Raw genomic sequence first — 21,134 nt, 5'->3', positions numbered from 1 at the left:
AATTTTTTAATATATTAATGTTCCAATTTTCCCATCTGTGCTTAGACACCAGTGTGGGTTACTCATTGTAGAACTATGCTTCGAAAACTGACGAAAATAAAAACTAAATTACTTAACACCCCTAACTCCTGACGAAAACATAAATTAAGCCCAGTTAGCGTTTCAGAAAAGTCATGAACCCTTGAGTAGCTCTAGGACTCTGCAGTTATTTTCTCTCTGACAGTACCTCCAAACAAGCAGCTGAAAGTAAAACAATTGGAGGGGTGGGGATGGCGAAATGTAAGCGGTGGCTGTTGGGTAGGTGAGTACACTCTGCTGCCTGTTTTGTGGAATAGGGCAGTCTGTCTTCAAATGAACATTCAGAAAAGTGGGGGTGGAGATTGGAGGGTAGTCGACGTGGCGGTGGCTGAGTGGAGAGTACAATCGAGCAACAAGATAACACCTCCATGAATACATTTCGCACCTTCCTCTCCTGTAGCTCAGCATGGACTGAACGTTACCCGCATTTCTATGGAGAACGTGGTGTTGTGAGTTGGTGACATCCTTGGAGTGGGAGAAGGGTGGGACGTGTTACGTTTTTGAAGTGCTCCAGTTGCCCTACTTCCCAACAAAATTTTAATTTCCAGCTATGACGTCCGTGTGACATTGTCACATCTATGGCAACCATCTGGGACTCGCTACCTTGGAGAAACTTGTCAACAGTGCAGGCTGTACCACAAAGCGCCTAGCCCCATTACTCTTGCAGGCCGTATGTGGTCCAAAGCAAATATCAGTGCAGACCTGGATCGAGCATCTAAGTGAGTATCTTACATAAAGTGATGGTAAACTGAACATTTTCAGACGTGCCACACGATGGTTTTCACTCGTCCATCTTTGGTTTTGTAGTTTTTTTTCTTTTCTGATCTTTATTACTATTAATTATATTATTCAGTGTGGCCCGGGTAAGCTCAAAGGTAGGAGCCCTTGCACTAAAGTATCATTAGTTTCGTAATGGCGGAAAGGGCCGGGAGTATAATCAGTAAAGGGAGACGGAGACTTGACTTTCCCAAGCACAGTCAAATGGCTGTATGTTACTGTAGTTATACAGAGATGAAGAGTCTTGAATAGGCTATACCAGTGACGAAAGCAGCATCAAATCTGTTTTCGGACGCAGGACCACAACAACCACAAACAACTTAATATTATTTTTCTTCGTCTTAGTTTTGTTATATTTAAGTCTCTGTCTGTTTAAGATAGGCAACGAAATACAACAGAACTGTGAGAAAGAAAAAATAATGTTAAGTTTGAGGTTGATGTGGCCATATGTCTGAAAACTGATTTGATGCAGCTTGCCACACTGGTAGAGCAAGTCTCTTCACTTCTGGATAACTACTTCTAGAGGGCATTAGAGGATAACATTAAACACCTCGTTAACCTGTTTATTATGTCCTAATGCCCTTTAGATATGATATTACCACGTTGTATTGTTTGTTGACACAGTCTCAATCACGTTCGAATTATCAATTACGTGCACTTTTCCGCTAATTGCTGCCGTGTTCTATTTGAGGTTTTTGTTACATTTGGTTTTCGTTCTACATACAACGTTATGAAGGCAATTCACCAAGAATCGAGAGGAGAGTACAAATATAAAAGTTTCTAAATTTGCAAGCTTTCGGGGCCACTGGCTCCTTCTTCTGGCCAAAGGGATGAACGGGAAGGAAAAGATGTGAGTGACAAATATTGATGAGGCTTAGAAAATGGAAAGAGTTCGGAAAAGTCAGCCATAATCCCGGTTCAGGTACAATGCACCAGGCGGGATGAAATGAAACACTTATTGCGTGGGTCTGCACCAGACGAGATTCGAAAACATTAGAACTTAAGGTGTAAGACAGGATAAAACGCGAGACAGAAGTTATTGCCAGATGTGGGTGAGGGGAGAGGACGGGGCGGGAAGAAATTAAATGATCAGAGAGTGAAACACATAGAAACCTAAAAGGTAGTGAATATAGAAACAGTTAGGAGAAATGCTGAGACCGAGGAAATTAACGTAAATTAGGGTCAGATAGGTGTCGAGAACCACCAACATGTTGTAACACCAATTCCCAATAGAGGAGGTCTGAGAAACTGGTGTTTGGAGGACGAATCCGCATGGCGTGTGTGATGAAACAGGCATCGAGATCAAGACAGTCTTGTTGTACGGAATGCTCAGCAACAGGCCAATATATACCCTCAGTCTGTGCCCATTCATCCTAACGGATAACTTTGTTGTAGTTATGCCGATGTAAAAGGCCGAACAGTGTTAACATAGTAGCTGGTATATGGCGTATCTCGTGTCACAAGTGGCTCTCCCTTTGGTGGTATATGTTTCCCCAGTTACATGGTTGGTATAGGTGTTAGCGGGAGGGTGCAAAGAGCAAGTCTTACAGAGGGGAAGATCGCAGTGGTAGGAGCTTTAGGGTACAGAAATGTGTCCATATGGAGCATGGGTTTGAAAAGGATATTGAGGGGATTGGGATGGTGACAGAAAACTGTTCTGTGGGTGGAAATATGTGCGGAATGGACCACATTTCAGGGCATGATTTTGGGAAATCATAGCCTTGGTGAAGCAGCTGAATAATGCATTCAAGACCAGGGTAATACTGCGTGAAAAGATGTTACTCCTAAGTTGGTTTTTCGGAGGGATCACCAGTACCAGGATTGGACGTGATGGCCTGGAAAAAGTGATTTTGAACTATGCTGGTGGGGTAATCACGTCCAGTGAAAGCTGTTGAGGGAATACTGATGAACTGCTGTAAAGAGCCTGCATCTGGACAAATTCGAGTACTTTTACCTCAAATGCCAAGACTTTATGTGAGGGAACGTTTGATATGGAAAGGATGACGACCATTGCCACTTTCCTTGACGTTAGCTCAATCGTCACCGAAGGCTAGCTGCACTTTTCTATTGATATTAAACCTACCAACAAATAACGATACTTACGTTTTGACAGTTGCCATATTACACACATCAAGGTATTTAAATTTGAAAGCTTACGAAGCCAGTGGCTCCGTCTTCTGGCAGAAGGGAAAGGAAGTGAGGTGAAGAAAAGTATTGGTGCGGTTTAGGACATATGGAGAATTCGGAAAAGCCGCTCCGAGCCCTAGAACAGAGGAGAGTTATCGGATGGAATGGGAGGGTAACACAGGTTGTTGGGTACTGAACCGGTCGAGATTTGGAATCCTGAGAGCTTAAAGGTGTAAGACAGGTTAATACACAATACAGAGATCACTGTCATGCACGTGAGGTGATTAGATTTTTCATCAATCCAATTACATTCTATTTCCAAAAACCGATTATTTTCCTTGATATGCAACATGTTACTCTGTTTCCCAAAGAACCATTCTAAAAAATTGCTTACTTTTGTCTTTGTAAGCCGTCTACATATAGCCGTTATTTTCGAAAAATGCTGAAACTGTTGGTTAACATCATGCGATATACTTGGCTATAACTGAATAAATATCCATAATTAACGTCTATGGTTTTCTGCCTATTTCTTTCTTAATGAACGGCGAAGAATTGACTCCTTCGAATTGTGGTGTTGGAGGAAACTTCTTAGAGTTCTATGGACTGTAAAGAGAACCAAGAGATCAATATTGGATTAAATAAACCCAGATTTCTCCCTGGAGGGTCTAATGTTAAAACAAAAGCCGACCTACTTTGGACACACAATGCGAAGGCATGCTTCGCTGGAAAAAACATTAATGCTGGGGTAGATTGAAGGAACTAGAAGAAGAGGACGTCAGAGGATGAGATGGATCGATGGCATCACAGAAGCAATGTGTTCCAACCTGGAAGTTCTACGCGAGAAAGTGCAAGACAGGAAAGAAGTGGCGTGATTTGGTTCATGGGGTCACGAAGAGTCGGAACCGACTAAACGAATAGAGAGAGAGAGAGAGAGAGAAACTTTACATTATCGGTTTATGATTGGAGATCAGGATTTAACATTCTGTGGACATCGAGGTCATCAGAGACGGAACGCAGGCTCTGATTAAGGTAGCCTGGGGAAGGAAATCGGCAGTGTCCTTTCAAAGAAACCATCTCAAAATTTACCTGAAGCGATTTGGGGAAATCACCGAAAATCTAAGTCCGCATGGCCGGATGGACATTTGAAACGTCGTTCTCCAGAACTCGAGTCAAGTGTACAGACCACTGCGGTACCTTGCTCGGTATTATTCCGTGTCGTCCTAGATTACTTTGTAATCTAAATACGCCTGGGACTACTGTAGCCTATACCAGCTCCTCATTACTTAATGAAAAGTCGTTAATTTTCATTTTTATTTACATTCGCTTCTTGATAAGACTATTTTCTATTCGCTGTTCTATGCTTCTGAAATTTGTTTTTGGTGTAAATATATTAATGTCTGCAAAATCTTCTGACGTATCTTATATGTCATTTCTGGAACAGTATCCAAAATTCTCTATGAGGAACCATTATCTAGACCCTCTCCTGCTTTTAGATTTTAATCCCCCCTTACATTACAGTCGTGGGATTTACTGCCGTTCATTTTATTTCTCTTCCTTTTCACAGGAGGCTACTTGGTGATAAGAATGTTTGCTCACTGACGAGTAATTTTACAAGATTACTGTTGAATATTTTTGTATATTTCAATATCGTGCCTTCATAATTCATCTGAGATTTCATCAGCATCTCTACAACTCTTTTTAATCATCGTGGTTAGAATACAGTTCAGTTTCTTCCCTCGCCTATTTATACATAAGAATTAAGCATTACAGTCTTTTTTGTAAAGGAACACTTATCAGAACTTACAGATAACATAACCCTTTAGTGAGAGATCCGTAACGCTTACGTTCCACTGCTGACTGTTAGAATAAAATTAATTTACTCTGCGACAATGAATTGAAGCGAATAGCATTTGACATCTGCTGTATGATTTTGCAGATAGGATTACGTTGAAGTTTCCGATAATCGCAGGACAGCCATTTCCTATTACGGGGCTTCGCATCCAGCCAAAAATAGCAATAAAAACGAGACAGATAAGTGTGCTACCTACGTATCGAGATTCATAGTTTCCCTTGCTGTTCCGGCTTGGAACCTCCTACATTATGATCAAATAGAATAGATTGATGACACACTTATTAATCTCAGGTTGTTAATGTACTTCAGATTTTTTGTTTCTTTTAATCGTAACACTCAATTCGAGAGGCAGTTACGGAGCTTCTTAAATAGTTTCACAAATTCCTTTCTTTGTGGCAGTGCCTATATCACGTTTGCAGTTGAAATCAAGGTCGCACATCCGTTTGTGCTTCTAGTCATACCCGGAAATATACCATTTTGTGTGTATTTCGTCTTATCAGTCTACCCTATTGTTAAAAAAATTAACAAACGTCATTTGCTTTCCATGTTTAATTAATGATCTTTTATTTCATCAGCAACAGTCAAGAAAATATAGCGACAAATTCTGTTTAAGGAAATTTAAGGTCTTTGTAACGTTAGAATGTGTCACAGAATGGTATAACACCTCGATTACGTGCTTACGTTGAGTGTGAACCCTTGTTGTCAATATTAATAGTGGTCTCATCTTGCTAGAATAACATTCATCCTATTTGTTTCCTTCAGTTTAGGTCCACAACAGTCATTAAATCTTCTTCTTAGCAGCGTTACAGTACTGTCATAGTTGAATCGCCGATTTTCCGCCATACGTTATAAGTGAAGTATGTTCGAAAATCTGTTAGTTCACAAGAGTAGCGCTTGCGCACAATATCGAAGCACGGGCGTAGACACGCATTGTCGTCGTCAGCGCTGGGTGATTCCACCCTATTGTCCTGAAGGGATGGTCGCCTCCTGCCTCCGAACGGTTGTTCACATGGAACGTTTAATGGACAACACAGGACTCCAATCTTCACTTATCATACGTACAGGAAATTCTCTTAATGAGGCACGTTTGGTTCATCACTATGTAGCCCCCACCACAGCCGTCACCAATTACCGCTCTGGGTACACAGATATTGGCCAAACTGTTTTGTGAGATTCGTACCTACTGCCCAGAATGTAACCCTTGCTTTGTTTAGAGTACCACACAAAGGGAGCTAGAGAGTAATGTCACAAATTGTATGTGATTTCACACTTTGTCAGAGATCGTCCATCGCTTTAGCAGCATTATTATTTATTGAGAATGATAATATAATCAGAAATCTCCGTTTCTTTATGTGAGGGACGTTCTTTTCGGTCTCTTTATGTGGAAAAAAAGCTTCTTACGCGGAAAAATGTTCGTATCCTGGCGTGCATTTGTGCCGGTCTCTTCCCGACTGCGTTTGTACCATCTTGGTGTGCTGTAGAATATGGGCACTAAACACTGATTGTGGTATAATAATATTATGAATTTTATCCATAGTGGATGCTGTCGATCTCCGAGACTGTTACTTTATGGGGTTGTAGAAAAATATCCGCTACCAGTCACAATAAAAGGTTGTTTATTTGTCACACGACCGGTTTCGGGCTAGCGCCTATCTTCAGGTGTTTATACATTCATGTACATGTTTGTACTGTTGGAGATCACTGTATAAATACAAAAAAATTATTTGCTGGTGACTACACAGATACAAGTGGGAAATTGAAAGTGGTAAGGAAGCATTTGACGAAAATATATCTGTACTTACAAAAAGATAAAGCACCATTATTACAGTTATGCTGTGGTGATAGTTTTGCCACTTAGTTACACGCTTATGGTCATTTTCACGTCCATATATCAGTTTTACCAAGTATAGCTCCATATTACACTATTATTATGTGCACTTGTGAAATACACTGTGTGTACATACAAACATGTGGGCTGTGGTCAAAGAACTTAGATGTAGCAGATGTAAATATTTTCGTCAATTGCTGCCTTACCACTTACAGTTGTCCCACTTGTATCTGTGTAGTCACCAGCAAATATTTTTTTTTGTTTTTATGCAGTAATCTCCAACAGTACAAACATGTACATGAAAGTACAAACATGTACATGAAAGTACAAACACCTAAAGATGGGCACAAGCCCGAAACCGGTCGTGTGACAAATAAACAACCTTTTATTGTGACTGGTAGCGGATATTTTTTCTACAAACCCGTATAATAATTTTCGTTTAAACACTTTCTATTTTGTGCCTGTGGTTTCTACAAACTTTTCTCTTGTCGAGTTTTATCCTCCGCCGTTGTGACGGCGGTGAAAGGGTGGCTAATTGCCGGAGGCGGTGGTTTGCAGGTGTCGTGGGTGTTCCGGCAGGACGGCTCTGAGGACATGCAGCTGCTGACGGTGGGCCACGCGACGTACAGCGCCGACCAGCGCTACGTCGTCGACTTCCAGTACCCCAACAACTGGCGCCTGCTGGTGCAGCGCGCCGCCATCCGCGACCAGGGCTTGTACGAGTGTCAGGTGTCGACGCACCCGCCGCGCGCCGCGCAGTCCTACCTCCTGGTCCAGAGTGAGTCTGCCTTCCTCCGTTCACACTAGCTACCACTTGCACTTGTACCCTAGCGGCTAATTCTGTTAGAAGCATCTCGTGGACGTGAGTTCTAGAACAGGTAGCTGTAGACACTTCACTGTATATGGCAAGCTCTTCGTCTTACACGACTGGCCATTACAATTGCTACACCAAGAACAAATGCAGATGATAAAACGGTATTCATTGGACAAATATATTATACTAGAACTGACATGTGATTACACTTTCACGCAATTTGGGTGCATAGATCCTGAGAAATCAGTACCCAGAACAACCACCTCTGGCCGTAATAACGGTCTTCTCACGCCTGGGCATTGAGTCAAATAGAGCTTCGATGGCGTGTACAGGTACAGCTGCCCATGCAGCTTCAACATGATACCTCAGTTCATCAAGAGTAGTGATCGGCGTATTGTGACGATCCAGTTGCTCGGCCACCATTGACCAGACGTTTTCAATTGGTGAGAGATCTGGAGAACGTGCTGGCCAGAGCAGCAGACGAACATTTTCTGTATCCAGAAAGACCTGTACAGGACCTGTAACATGCGGTCCTGCATTATCCTGCTGAAATTTAGAGTTTCACAGGGATCGAATGACAGGTCGTAAAACATCTGAAATGTAACGTCCACTGTTCAAAGTGCCGTCAATGCGAACAAGAGGTGGCCGAGACGTGGAACCAATGGCACCCCATACCATCACGCCGGGCGATGACGAATACACGCTTCCAATGTGCGTTCACCACGATGTCGCCAAACACAGAAGCTACCATCATGATGCTGTAAAGAGAACCTGGATTCATCCGAAAAAATGACGTTTTGCCATTCGTGCGCCCAGGCTCTCCTGTCTGTGATGCAGCATCAAGGGTAACCGCAGCCATGGTCTCCGAGCTGATAGTCCATGCTGCCGCAAACGTCGTCGAACTGTTCGTGCAGATGGTTGTTGTCTTGCAAACGTGCCCATCTGTTGACTCAGGGATCGAGACGTGGCTGCACGATCCGTTACAGCCATAAGATGCCTGTCATCTCGACTGCTAGTTATACGAGGCCGTTGGGATCCAGCACGGCGTTCCATATTACCCTCCTGAACACACTGATTCCATATTCTGCTAGCATTCATTGGATCTCGACCACCGCGAGCGGCAATGTAGCGATACGATAAACCACAATCGCGATAGGCTACAATCCGACCTTTATCAAAGTCGGAAACGTGATGGTATGCCTTTCTTGTACTTACACGAGGCATCACAACAACACTACACCAGGCAACGCCGGTCAATTGCTGTTTGTGTGTGAGAAATCGGTTGAAAACTTTCCTCATGGTAGCACGTTGTAGGTGTCGCCACCGACGCCAACGTTGTGTGAATGCTCTGAAATCTGCGTATCACAGCTTCCAGTTGGTTAAGTTTCGCGTTTGTAGCACGTCATCTTCGTGGTGTAGCAATTTTAATGGCCAGTAACACAGGAAGAAAATGAAAATTACCAACGGCGGCGCTAATCTGGGTTGACTGAAGCCTGTAGACCATTGGTCGATCATGACTAAACTGTAGTATTTTACCTGCTTCTAGATATCACTGAGTTACTACTACAAACGACAGTGTCATATATCACGTTGATGGTTGGTATGACGCGATGGCGGCGGAAAAATGAATTCACCTATGGTAACGTCCTGGCCTCCCCCTGTCAGACAACTCCAAGTAACACGATTCATTTCCTGTACAGGTCGCACTGTTGGAACCAGTACGAGATGTTCTTGCCTTGACATTAAGGAATTTTACGTTTACCGCTGTCTCTATTTTCCTCGTCTACTGTGAAATGCACTTTCTAGGACATGCAACTGTTTTAGAAGGAACCGCCTCTGCTAATGTTTGTTCCTTTGGCGGAAACTCAGAAATTTCCTCGTTTCTCCTGCTGCTGCTAGAATCTACGTCGTATTTTCCCAACATTGCCAGCCATCTTCTGGGTATCGCTCGGCCCATGTCAAGGTGAACCGAATGTAATATCGCCTCATCTTTTTGGTTATCTGAATGTCGCTGAAGAGTTCACTCAAGATTAAAGACGACAAGAAATGGTTGTGTAGTTACGCAGGGGCTATTAGTGGAACCACGCGTCAAGAGCAACTTACTCACTTCTGCCTCTATGTATAGCGAATTATAATTACCAAAGTTCTTTAAATGAAAAGAATAAGGCACAGTTCATTCTGTCACTTCTGTTTACTTTATAGTCCCTTTTCAGATTCTCTCAATCGAGCAGCCCTCAGTTTGCTTAGCCACGGATGTCGGTTCGTTTCAGTTTCTCACGCTGTGAATAATACATTTATTTAGTTACTTCAGAACACCTACAAGTATGATTGCCTAAGATTAGTACTGATTCACCTAGCTGAAGTGACGAATTAAAACTTGCCCCAAGGCTGGGATTCGAACTTGGGTCTCCTGCTCAGTAGGCAGATGGACTAACCACTACGCTACCCTGGCAACCTGCATAACTCTACGGTCTACCCTATCACACCTCCCTCTTCAATACCAAGGGATGGGGACGTGCTAAGATAGACCGAGCAGTTGTGCAATAATGAACAGCAGACGCAGGTTCGAATCTTGGCCTTCGTACAAACTTTCATCCGTCTTTTCAGTCTGCATATATAGATCATGAATGTCTGAGACTCTAAAAGGTCTCTGAAATCGTATAGTTTTGTGTCATTCATGAAACACTTCGCGATCATCAAAAAATACTCAAAATTCGGTTCTACCCATCTTTTTACAATACTACCTGCTTTGAATGTTTAATCATGACACGAATCGCATAGTTCTCCTTTTCACAAGTTGATTTAATACCATCTAGGCCACTCACCAGCGTGTAACTCACCCTCATGATCGAAAGCGCTATCTCCCGGAGATTCGCCTGTCGTTTGTGTGTAGCTGCTATTTCTGTGTATTGTAAAACGATAGCGCTATTGCAGCTACCAGAAATTCTACGATTATATCAATACTGTTATAAAGGTATCGATGATGTTACCCTCACACTGTCCATTAAATCTACCTGAAACTCCGTACTTACTTGCAAACAAAGCATACAGCACTAATGTGGGTAGTGCTTGCTCTGGGCCATGCAATTACTCTGCAGCTGATATGTCGCCATCCACTACACTGTCACCAAATGTGAGGAATACATTCTGCACTGTACTGCATTTTGAGGAAATGCATGGATCTCTGTGACCTCAAAAACTGATCACCATACTTCCTTATCTTATTTTCTATCAAATATTTTTGTCAAATTTGCTATCAGTGACTTATTGAAACAGCTGGATAGTGAAATGGAATACATAGATGCTATTATAGTAAAATTCAGTTCACCACTTTCACCTTTCGCAAATGTTTTAACTCAAAATTTTTGATTGGTCGAAAGTACCATACACCATGAATGTTTTATTAATCTTTATCTAAAGCTGCCACGCATTACAAAATATAAGGTGTCCAATTACAGCTCCGGAGGTTATGATAGTCGACGAGCAAGGCCATCAAGTCCACGACAAGTTCTATGAGGCGGAGAGCACGATACAGCTGTCATGTCTCGTGAGGCATGTTTCCATGACGTCATCAGTCGTCACGTGGCTTCATGGTGACCGCGTTCTAAACTACGACACGACAAGAGGCGGGATAAGGTAAGCACAGTTCGTCTGCTCCATCGCTAGCTGCCCTCACCCCTGTGCACGGCGACTTCTCCTACGTGTGCCGCTATCCATTAATCTTCTCCAGCCACCCTCCCCATTCCTCCCTACATGGACGATTGACTCCACGCATGCCCTTCTACCTTTTTTGCTCAAGTCAATAATCCGCAATGTGTCCGTTTCCTTATATTTTTTTCAATATGCTATTTGTCTGCTATGGTCCACATAGTTTGTTTAACTAGTTCGTAACTATACATTCCAGTCTTGGTCATCAGTGATTCTTTAACGTCATGAATCTCTTCTTATAATCAGATACACCTTGTTATTTACTAACTTGCAGCATGCCGCAGGTTAAAAATAGGTCCCAACTTGTCTTATAATTGAAATAAATGGTTGTAGCTCCGCCAAAAATTGCATTGATAAGTATCCTTTTTTTATTTAGTGATGCTGACTAGTTCCGGACACCTGTGTCAATTTTCAAACCATTCGTGTTGTAAGTGTCAAATACAGGCGAATGCCTATGTACAAAAAACAGCCCATGCGGTGATGACAGTGGTGATCAGGGCGGCAGCATGGCATATTCAACAACAGTAAATACACCACTTTGGACGGACACTACAGTTAATAATGTTGAGTCGACCATAGAGCAACTCTTACCATCAGTGCTGGGGTAGGTTTCTACATAGGCCATCGCCTGTATTTGTCACAATTATGACACGGATGTTTTGAAGATGGACAAAATTGTTCGAATATGGTCACCATCAAGAAATAAAAAATTGTACTTCCCAATGCAGCTTTTGACGCAGCTAAAGTCATTTATTTCGACATCTTGTGATTGTTTGTTACATCGCCCTGAAGGGTGAAATCTGCGGGAGTAGGTATAAAGTATGTACGGGACTTGTGGTAGCAATGAGTCGCTCGGGTTAAAACTGTTATAGATTACTTAACCGAAATGGAAACTAGTCTAAGATTTCTCGTTATACAATTATTGTGGGAAACAAGCAGCATCGAAGAGCCTTCTAACAAGCTTTGTAGTAGTTAGCAAAACGAACTCAGTTAAGAGCGTTCGTGACCATAATGAAAGTAATGTCAGCGTTATGTACAGTCGTGCTCAAAAGTATCCGAAAGACCTGAATTGCATTTCGCCTGATTCGCATGCAACCCATATAACGCAGCTGTCTAGCAGGTCCTCTAATCGCTCCTTGGTACAGTCGTTTCACTATTGAAAATGGCTCCAACAAGTCACCACTAGAAAACTCGGCTCTGTATCGCAATAACTCAAGATGTAAAGTAATACCACGATACTACAAATATCAGGGAACACCTTATCACAGATAAGACTGTCCTTAAGGCTTGTAAGCTTACATTTATTGCAATAAATGACATGCCTGAAATGTTACCACTCTCATTATTACGTCAGATAGGTAATGCACGTAGTAAGTTCGTCGTATTCATAATTTCCTCTTCAAAGTAACATACCGTACTTGTTATTTAACACAAAATGAAATTAAAAATTTAAGTTATTCACGAGTAGCTAGTTAGGAATATGTATGAACTTCAAATGACACGACGAACCGTCTCGTTCTTCATTTGGATTCAAACCCAGGTCATACAGACAAAGATTTCATGACTGACGGAAACTAACAGTCATTCCTGACTAGGCATACAGAGAGTGATATACCTCCATTTTAGACAGTATCAATTAGCAAATATCAACTTTAAATTACATAACGTAAATATTTTTAACGGATGCGAATTCCTGCCCAGTATCTATTGTTCCTGCTAACGAACTACGAGAGATGTTAAGTATTGCTTCTTCACAAGTAACTTACATGAAATGCCGTTATGTAAAGCTTTGTGGTGGACACGGATTCAAACCCAGAACGTAATCGGTTTGTTATCGAAGCACAATCAACTGTGACACATCGGATTTTCTCGGCAGTAGCTAGATGTTTTAACTGAAATGACGAGAAGAAACATTAATTTTTCCCTTCCCGGAACCTATCGCTGTTATTTATTAGCGAAAACGAACGTTAAATATGGGTTTGTTACATCAGCAGCGACATGTGAGCATGTTGGAACTAGAAGTAATATGACGAAGAGTTCAATGACGGGAAATCGAACCCCACACATACCGTTGTTGACTACACACAAAGAGACGTCAGCTACATAATTTTTCTCCACCAGCAGCTCGGAAGAACATCTTTGAACTTAGAGTGAACTCTCAAATAGTTATGTGTCTCACTGGGAGTCAAAAACGTCAGATATTGTTAGTGTTGACAACGAATGAAAATACAATAAAAATCAAAATTATTATCCATCAGCAGATATCTATCTCATGCTAGATCTTGTTAATACATAATGAAAACTTTAGTGCCGGGCCAGCATTCGAACCCATTCACGCGCAATATGTGGAGATGTTGAGGAATCTGCAGTTTTGAAGAAACAACAAACTGTTCTCGAGCTGTATTGACGCGAAGGGAGCAAATTCCGCGTTAAGGGCGGTCTGAGTGACATTCCTAGTTCAAAACCAATTTTATCGACATACAGAAGCTCAAATAAAAGATTGAACAAGGGTCCTGTGACCCTACATAGCGTTTGTTTCGTTACTATAAAAAAAAAATAACTAGTATAAGAGAGGTTACTGGTGACAGAGTTACTACATTTCACCGCTCCTGACTTTATTGTGGTGCAACCTAACGACTACTTGGTAGAGAAGGAATATCGTGCTTAATGTGAATTTCAGACCACAATGCAATCTGTCTCTCCCTATTAAAAATCGTGAGCCGAAGTTGGAATCGAACCCAGACCATCATCACAGGAACTTATCATCAATCCAACAGACCACCAAATCATCTGCTGTCTGACTCATTTTTCTTTCATAACACCGTTGCGGCACTCTGGATGACAATTCTGTCACAGAGGCTCCCTGTAGTGGTTTTCAACATGTTCACTACATTCATTTACTTGGTTGACCGAATCGCCATGAACTAGCTGCCTGGGCTACCCAGTGCATACACTCGACTCTATTTTGAAACCACCTACACAGAACTGCCAACAGTGTAGGATGCAGAAATTTAACGAGGAAGTGATCCTTTCCATTTGAGCTACTCTATTGCGCTATCTGTTTGTTGAAAACGTCGTGCAGTGCAAAAGAAAAGCTGTAACTGTCTGTCGCTCAGAAGTCTAGATCCGGCCATACTGATTTATGATGCTTAGTTTGCAGTCAGTTCTGAGTAACTACGCTCCAGTCCCTAAACCTGGTTACAGAAATGCGAATCGGACGTATTACGTATTCCAGGCCGTCGCAGCCGCGTCTTGGAAAGGCCAGTTGTGGACACTTCCCAGCCCGCTGTAGGAGCACATCGGTTCGTCTTCTTCCTGCTAGTACTGTAACTGAGATTTGGCAACAAGGCAAGGTATATTATGGCAACTCTGTGATGGACGATTTACTTCCTGGTGCGCACGGAATTAAGCCTCAAAGTTCACTTGATTTTTCCTCTCATTTCCAGTGAATAATCTGAGTTATTATTGCTTCAGGTGTAACAAAGAAAATTTACGGTTTTCAACCCAGAAAAGTCGTTGCATGAGTACATAGCAACTAAACTCGTCCTTTAAATAGCGGTTTACGAGTTCTAGACACTATTGGCCTCATAAAAGAAGTGGGAAAAACATACCTCTTCGGTAGCCGTGTGGTGACATGCTGACCTCTGAAAAAGTTTCTGTAATGGTTCACGGTTCTAGTCTCGCTGAATGTAACGTTTTCATCATTTCTGTGAAAGAGCTACAAGCAGTCAGATCAAACATCGATAAGGAAATCGCAAGAAAATACTTTCAGCTCATAGTGCAATGGTGAGAAACTTACAATGCTGCACAACAGGTAACGCCTCGTTCCGCTGCTGACAAGCAAATTTTGGGTCTCTAGGAATACATAACTTTATTTATGAAATGTCATATTTGCATACCTGCTGAGTATGACACAGCATACCAGTTAAACACAGACCGAATCGAAATCTAAATGAGTAGTATTTTACTAAATCATGCCGATAGAGGCACGCGTGTGTACAGATACTCAGTTTTATCAAAAAAGACTTTCGTCGTAAGTTTATCGTGGTTAGTTTTATTTCATTTCTTTCAATTCAGTGCACAGTTTTCGTAAGGTTTCTTTTAGTGTTGTTAAAACAATACTAAGCATGAGAGAGAAATTAATCATCAACGATATATGCGAATTCTCTGATGTGATCTATAACAGTCTGACATTGCACATACAGTTTATAGATTACATGCATGTAGAAAACTTGTTCTCAGTTAAAGCTGTCAAACAAGGTTTGAAGAAGAATAAAATGCCACTACCAGACGACAGCTAATGTAGAAAATACTTTTCTGACAATTTTGGCACGATGTGCTCTCCCCATACATAATACAAAAGCTTCGAGACGCATCTGCTGCCTGGCCGTCTATTAAACCTAAAAACAACAAAATATCGCAGAAGTTAGCCGTTTTTCCACATGCGGCTATTTTGTGCTGAGAAGTGAAGGTAATTATGTTCAAAGTTACATTAACTTGTTAACTTCAGCAGACAGCAGAATTGCGTTGTAAAAAATGTAACAGCGAATGAAATGGAAAAAAATGGCTCTGAGCACTATGGGACTCAACTGCTGAGGTCATTAGTCCCCTAGTACCTAGAACTAGTTAAACCTAACTAACCTAAGGACATCACAACCATCCATGCTCGAGGCAGGATTCGAACCTGCGACCGTAGCGGTCTTGCGGTTCCAGACTGCAGCGCCTTTAACCGCACGGCCACTTCGGCCGGCGATTCCTCAGCATCTCCACATATTGCGCGTGAATGGGTTCGAATGCTGGCCCGGCACTAAAGTTTTCATTATGTATTATCAAGCTCTAGCATGAGATAGATATCAGCTGATGGATAATAATTTTGATTTTTAATGCATTTTCATTGGTTGTCAACACTAACAATATCTGACGTTTTTGACTCCCCGTGAGACACATAACTATTTGAGAGTTCACTCTAAGTTCAAAGATGTTCTTCCGAGCTGCTGGTGGAGAAAAATTATGTAGCTGACGTCTCTTTGTGTGTAGTCAACAACGGTATGTGTGGGTTTCGATTCCCCGTCAGCATTGAACTCTTCGTCATATTATTTCTAGTTCAAACATGCTCACATGTCGCTGCTGATAGAACAAACCCATATTTAACGTTCGTTTTCTCTAATAAATAACAGCGATAGGTTCCGGGTTGGAGTCCTGGGAAGGGAAAAATTAATGTTTCTTCTCGTCATTTCAGAAGCAATATTTAACATCTCTCGTAGTTCGTTAGCAGGAACAATAGATGCTGGACAGGAATTCGCGTCCGTAAAAAATGTTTACGTTATGTAATTTAAAGTTGATATACGCTAACTGATACTGTCTACAATGGAGGTATATCACTCTCTGTATGCCTAGTCAGGAATGACTGTTAGTTTCCGTCAGTCACGAAATCTTAGTCTGCATGACCTTGGTTTGAATCCAAATGCAGAACGAGACGGTTCGTCGTGTCATTTGAAGTTCATACATATTCTCAACTAGCTGCTCCTGAATAACTTAAATTTTTAATTTCATTTTGTGTTAAATAACAAGTACGGTATATTACTTTGAAGAGGAAATCGTGAATACGACGAACTTACTACGTGCATTACCTATCTGACGTAATAATGAGAGTGGTAACATTTCAGGTATGTCATTTATTGCAATAATTGTGAGCTTACAAGCCTTAAGGACAGTCTTATCTGTGATAAGGTGTTCCCTGATATTTGTAGTATCGTGGTATTACTTTACATCTTGAGTTATTGCGATACAGAGCCGAGTTTTCTAGTGGTGACTTGTTGGAGCCATTTTCAATAGTGAAACGACTGTACCAAGGAGCGATTAGAGGACCTGCTAGACAGCTGCGTTATGTGGGTTGCATGCGAATCAGGCGAAATGTAATTCGGTCGTTCGGTTCCTTTTGAACACGACTGTACCTAATCAAAACAATTAACTGTCTATTTATATACTAGTTTTAAACGTTGTTAATTATTTTATGAGTGAAATACTCGAAAAATTCGTGAGTCAGCCATAGAAGGAAACCAAAGTGTGACTTATCGTAGGAGACCACGATGCGATAAGCAATGAAATAAATGAGAGATAAAATAATTGGGAGATGAATAAAGTTCGCGAGATCGGTGGGATTTTCAAATCCTTGAAACTCATATGACAACTAGAAGGATAGATAGAGAGGATGCAATTCATTTGAGAGGTGACGGAGACGGTAGACCTTCTTACAGACTTATATTGATAGGGCCAGTTGAAGAAAAGTAACTGCAGTGTATGATGGTGTGCTCGTGCTTATCTGCTCTGTCTGCACGCAGCGAAATTCATGCACATGCTCTCTCTGAAGACTATTATGCGATGTAATCTAGGTAACAATATATAAACATGAAGGAGAGGGAACATTAGTCTGCCATGCATGTTCAGGTATAATAAGTACAGGTCAAAAGGTATATGGATTAGTGCTTTAGGCAAGTTATTCTTAATATTGTCATAATGCATGTACAACAAATGCATTACAATTTCAGCTTCGTAATACATGTACAGCGTGTAGTGTACTATTTCAGTTTTATAATCGTGCCATGAGGCATACTGTGGTACCTAGCGAATATTGTCAAACAAAGGATACCACATTTATGTCACAACCCCAAGCAAAGACAAGGTGACAGTAAATACAATGCTGCCGACGCTAATGTTCGGAAATCAAAGTGGAGTAGATCCACGTTTGCAACAGACCACTCCTAGTGTAAGTATTCGGTCAGTGGGCCACAATCAACATGCAGTTTTGAGCACATAGGTGTTCAGTAAAAGCATAATGCTGATGAATGCTGACAATCCTTCTCGATAACGATATGTGTTAGTATTTTTAAATTCTCCGAACACTCGTTATCCTTCAAAAGCATTCGTGAACGTAAGTATTCAAAAGTATTCAAGACATAACACAGCAAACAGGGAGTAACATTTTTCATGCAGCGGACGATAGCCGTACTATAGACTGAGACATTCTGCTCCTATGTCAAGAATAAAGGAGCACATTGACTCTGACTGTAATGTAATTCTTCTATTCTACGTAAACGGTTATGTACATTTGTTACAGGTTTCACAGACCACTTACTGTAAGACTTAGTTGTAGATGAAATGTTAGTGGTGCAGATTACATATGATCAAATTAACAGTGAAATACAAAGTGGTGGAAACCTTTCGTGGAAATAGAAATATATTTCTTGCATTCAAACTGAATACAGTAATTCAGTGTAAGTACTATTCCAGGTACTTTTAGCATACTAACTTCTACGGTATAATAGTTTATGATACGCTAGGCGTCCACGAAAAACATTTTTAGCCCAGTATGAGGCGGTCAGAACTATCCGTGGCGACACACAAATGCACGGGAAACGTTGCACAATTTTTAGGAATTCAAGGTTTCTGCTGTAAAATGTCGTCTCAATCAATAGGAGCTGTAGCATAAACTCGGCCAACGCCGGACAAAAACACCAGTGAACAGAATTTTCTGTACACTTCGGCACAATCCCTTCTCTATAGGCTTACAATACAACTACAAATGTGAACCAGTGAATCCCACATTTCCGAATCTAATTTCAAAGACTTCGTAGAGGCTACCTACTTTTATTCATGAATTTCCTCTCAACTGCTTGGGACTTTTCCAATCTATGCCTAGTTTACGAGAATATGTAAGTAGATTACCCACAGAAATTTCAACATATATGATGCCTGCTTGTGTATGTGTGTGTGTGTGTGTGTGTGTGTGTGTGTGTGTGTGTGTGGTTATTTTGAGTCCGAGATGCCCGCACTGATGAGTCATAACATTATGGCCACGTGCTTGATAAATGAAAAAGCACGTCAGGATTGTATGATTTAACTGCCGACCAAGGTTTCAATCTGATATTCAGATCATGGCACCACAAAGTGCAAATTGTAAATTTTAGTATGAAACTGACACAAAATATTGAGGCATTGCATAAGTTTGTAGGGTTTCCCATAAGTTTAATAATACACAAAAGCAACACGTAACATAGGTTTTAGTCATCAATAATATATCTCCTTCGCTATTTACTACAGTCTGACAACGTTGGGGTAACTTTTTCATTCCGCGACTGTTGAAATCACGTGGTTTTCAGAAAAATAGTTCAAATGGCTCTGAGCACTATGGGACTCAACTGCTGTGGTCATTAGTCCACTAGAACTTAGAACTACTTAAACCTACCTAACTAACGTAAGGACATCACACACCCGAGGCAGGATTCGAACCTGCGACCGTAGCGGTCGTGCGGTTCCAGACTGTGGCGCCTTTAACCGCTCGGCCACTCCGGCCGGCCTCGTGGTTTTGAGCCTAAGAACTCGTCAAGCAAAGTTCGGAGGGCATTTTCATTCGCAAAGGAAGGCCCTTCAAGGTTGTTCGATAGAGGGCGGAGAAGGTGAAAATCTGAGGGTGCAAGACTGTGTGAATGAGGTGGTGCGGAATGCCTTCACAACCCAACTCCGGTACAGTGTTTCCTGTCAGTCTAACGAATGCAAGCGGGCGTTATCGAGGAGGAGCATCATTTCACGCAGTATTCCTGGTTGTTGTTCTTTGATTCCGCCTGAGAGACCTCTCAGTTGCCGTCAGTAAATGTCAGCAGTGTTGGTTACACCTTGGGGAAGCAATTCGTAGTACGACAAGTAGTCGCTGCTCCAGCAGATACGTAACATTATCTTTCGTCGATGCGGGCAGGGCTTGGTACGGGAAGCTGCTGCTTTGTTTGGGCTTAACCATTCCTTTATTTTCCTTACGTGAGCATGAATACACCATTTTTCGTCACCACTAGAGATGCAGGATAGGAATGGTCGATGTTGCTCACGAGCCAATTGCTGACCAACGAACAGAGATTCGCATATGGCCACGCGCTGATTTCTGTGATTCATGCTTAGAGCATGTGGTACCCATGCACCCGATTTTTAAACCTTCCCCACTGCATGCAAATGTTGCGCGATGGGGAATGATCACAGTTCATGAAATTTGCCAACTCTCGAGTACACCGACTTGGATCATTGCAGATTAATGCATTTAAGAGATCATCATTAAACCCCGAAGGTCTTCCTCAACGTAGTCACTAATGTCAAAACAATCCTCCTTAAAACGAGAAAAACATTTTTGGCGTGCTCTTTCCAGTGGCGTTATCCCCATCCACAGCCCAAATATTTCTGTCTGTCTCCGTTGCTGTCACCCTTCTACTGAAATCAAACAGGAGAATATGTCGGAAACGTTTCAATTTCACCCCTTGGCACTCCCTTTTCTAGCATCCACAGTTCCATTCACTATTTCCGAATGACAAAATGGCAATATGTAAACTTAAAAAGCAACAGAGAGCTACAAATCAAAACTGACAATCGCTAGATAAATCCAAAGCAACCGGAACAACAATATACGAGACAAATAGGCTGTGAATTTATGCATGAACCTAATACAATGTTCTATATTTATATATACGTACATACTCCACAAGCCACCTGCAATGTTTGGTTAAGGGCACCTTGTACCACAACTTATCGTTTTCTTTCGTGTTCCACTCACAAACAGAGCGAGGGAAAAAGTGTCTAAAACCGTCCTTACGAGCCCTACTTTCTGGCATCTTGTCTTGGCTGTCCTGCGAAATGAACTTTGTCGGCCATAGAATCGTTCTGCAGTCGCCTCTAATGCCGATTCTCCATATTTTTGGAACTGTGCGTTGCGAAAATAATGTCGCTTTCGCGCCGGAAATTCTCATTAGAGTCCTGGAAGCATCTTCGGTTACCTGCGCCCTAGTCGAACCCAGCGGTAAAATACCTAGCAACACCCCTCTGAACTGCCTCGACGTTTTCGTTTAATCTGCCCCAGCTGGGATTCCAACACTCGAACGGAACTCAAAAAGAGTTGCATTAGCGTTCCATCT

The 21,134-nt window shown here is 41.7% G+C and overlaps 1 protein-coding gene across 1 annotated transcript in view; it reads left to right on the top strand.

The window, feature by feature from the left end:
* The window catches only part of LOC124709015, a 151,728-nt gene that overhangs the window by 106,191 nt on the left and 24,403 nt on the right, over positions 1-21,134 (top strand). The window contains exons 3-4 of the mRNA XM_047240663.1: positions 7,221-7,440; positions 10,935-11,112. Coding sequence (XP_047096619.1) covers positions 7,221-7,440; positions 10,935-11,112 — 398 coding nt within the window. The remainder of the gene's footprint in view (positions 1-7,220; positions 7,441-10,934; positions 11,113-21,134) is intronic.

The sequence above is a fragment of the Schistocerca piceifrons genome, chromosome 7 (assembly GCF_021461385.2).
Source record: "Schistocerca piceifrons isolate TAMUIC-IGC-003096 chromosome 7, iqSchPice1.1, whole genome shotgun sequence".
Lineage (NCBI taxonomy): Eukaryota > Metazoa > Arthropoda > Insecta > Orthoptera > Acrididae > Schistocerca > Schistocerca piceifrons.
This window is presented reverse-complemented; position numbering and strand designations above follow the sequence as displayed.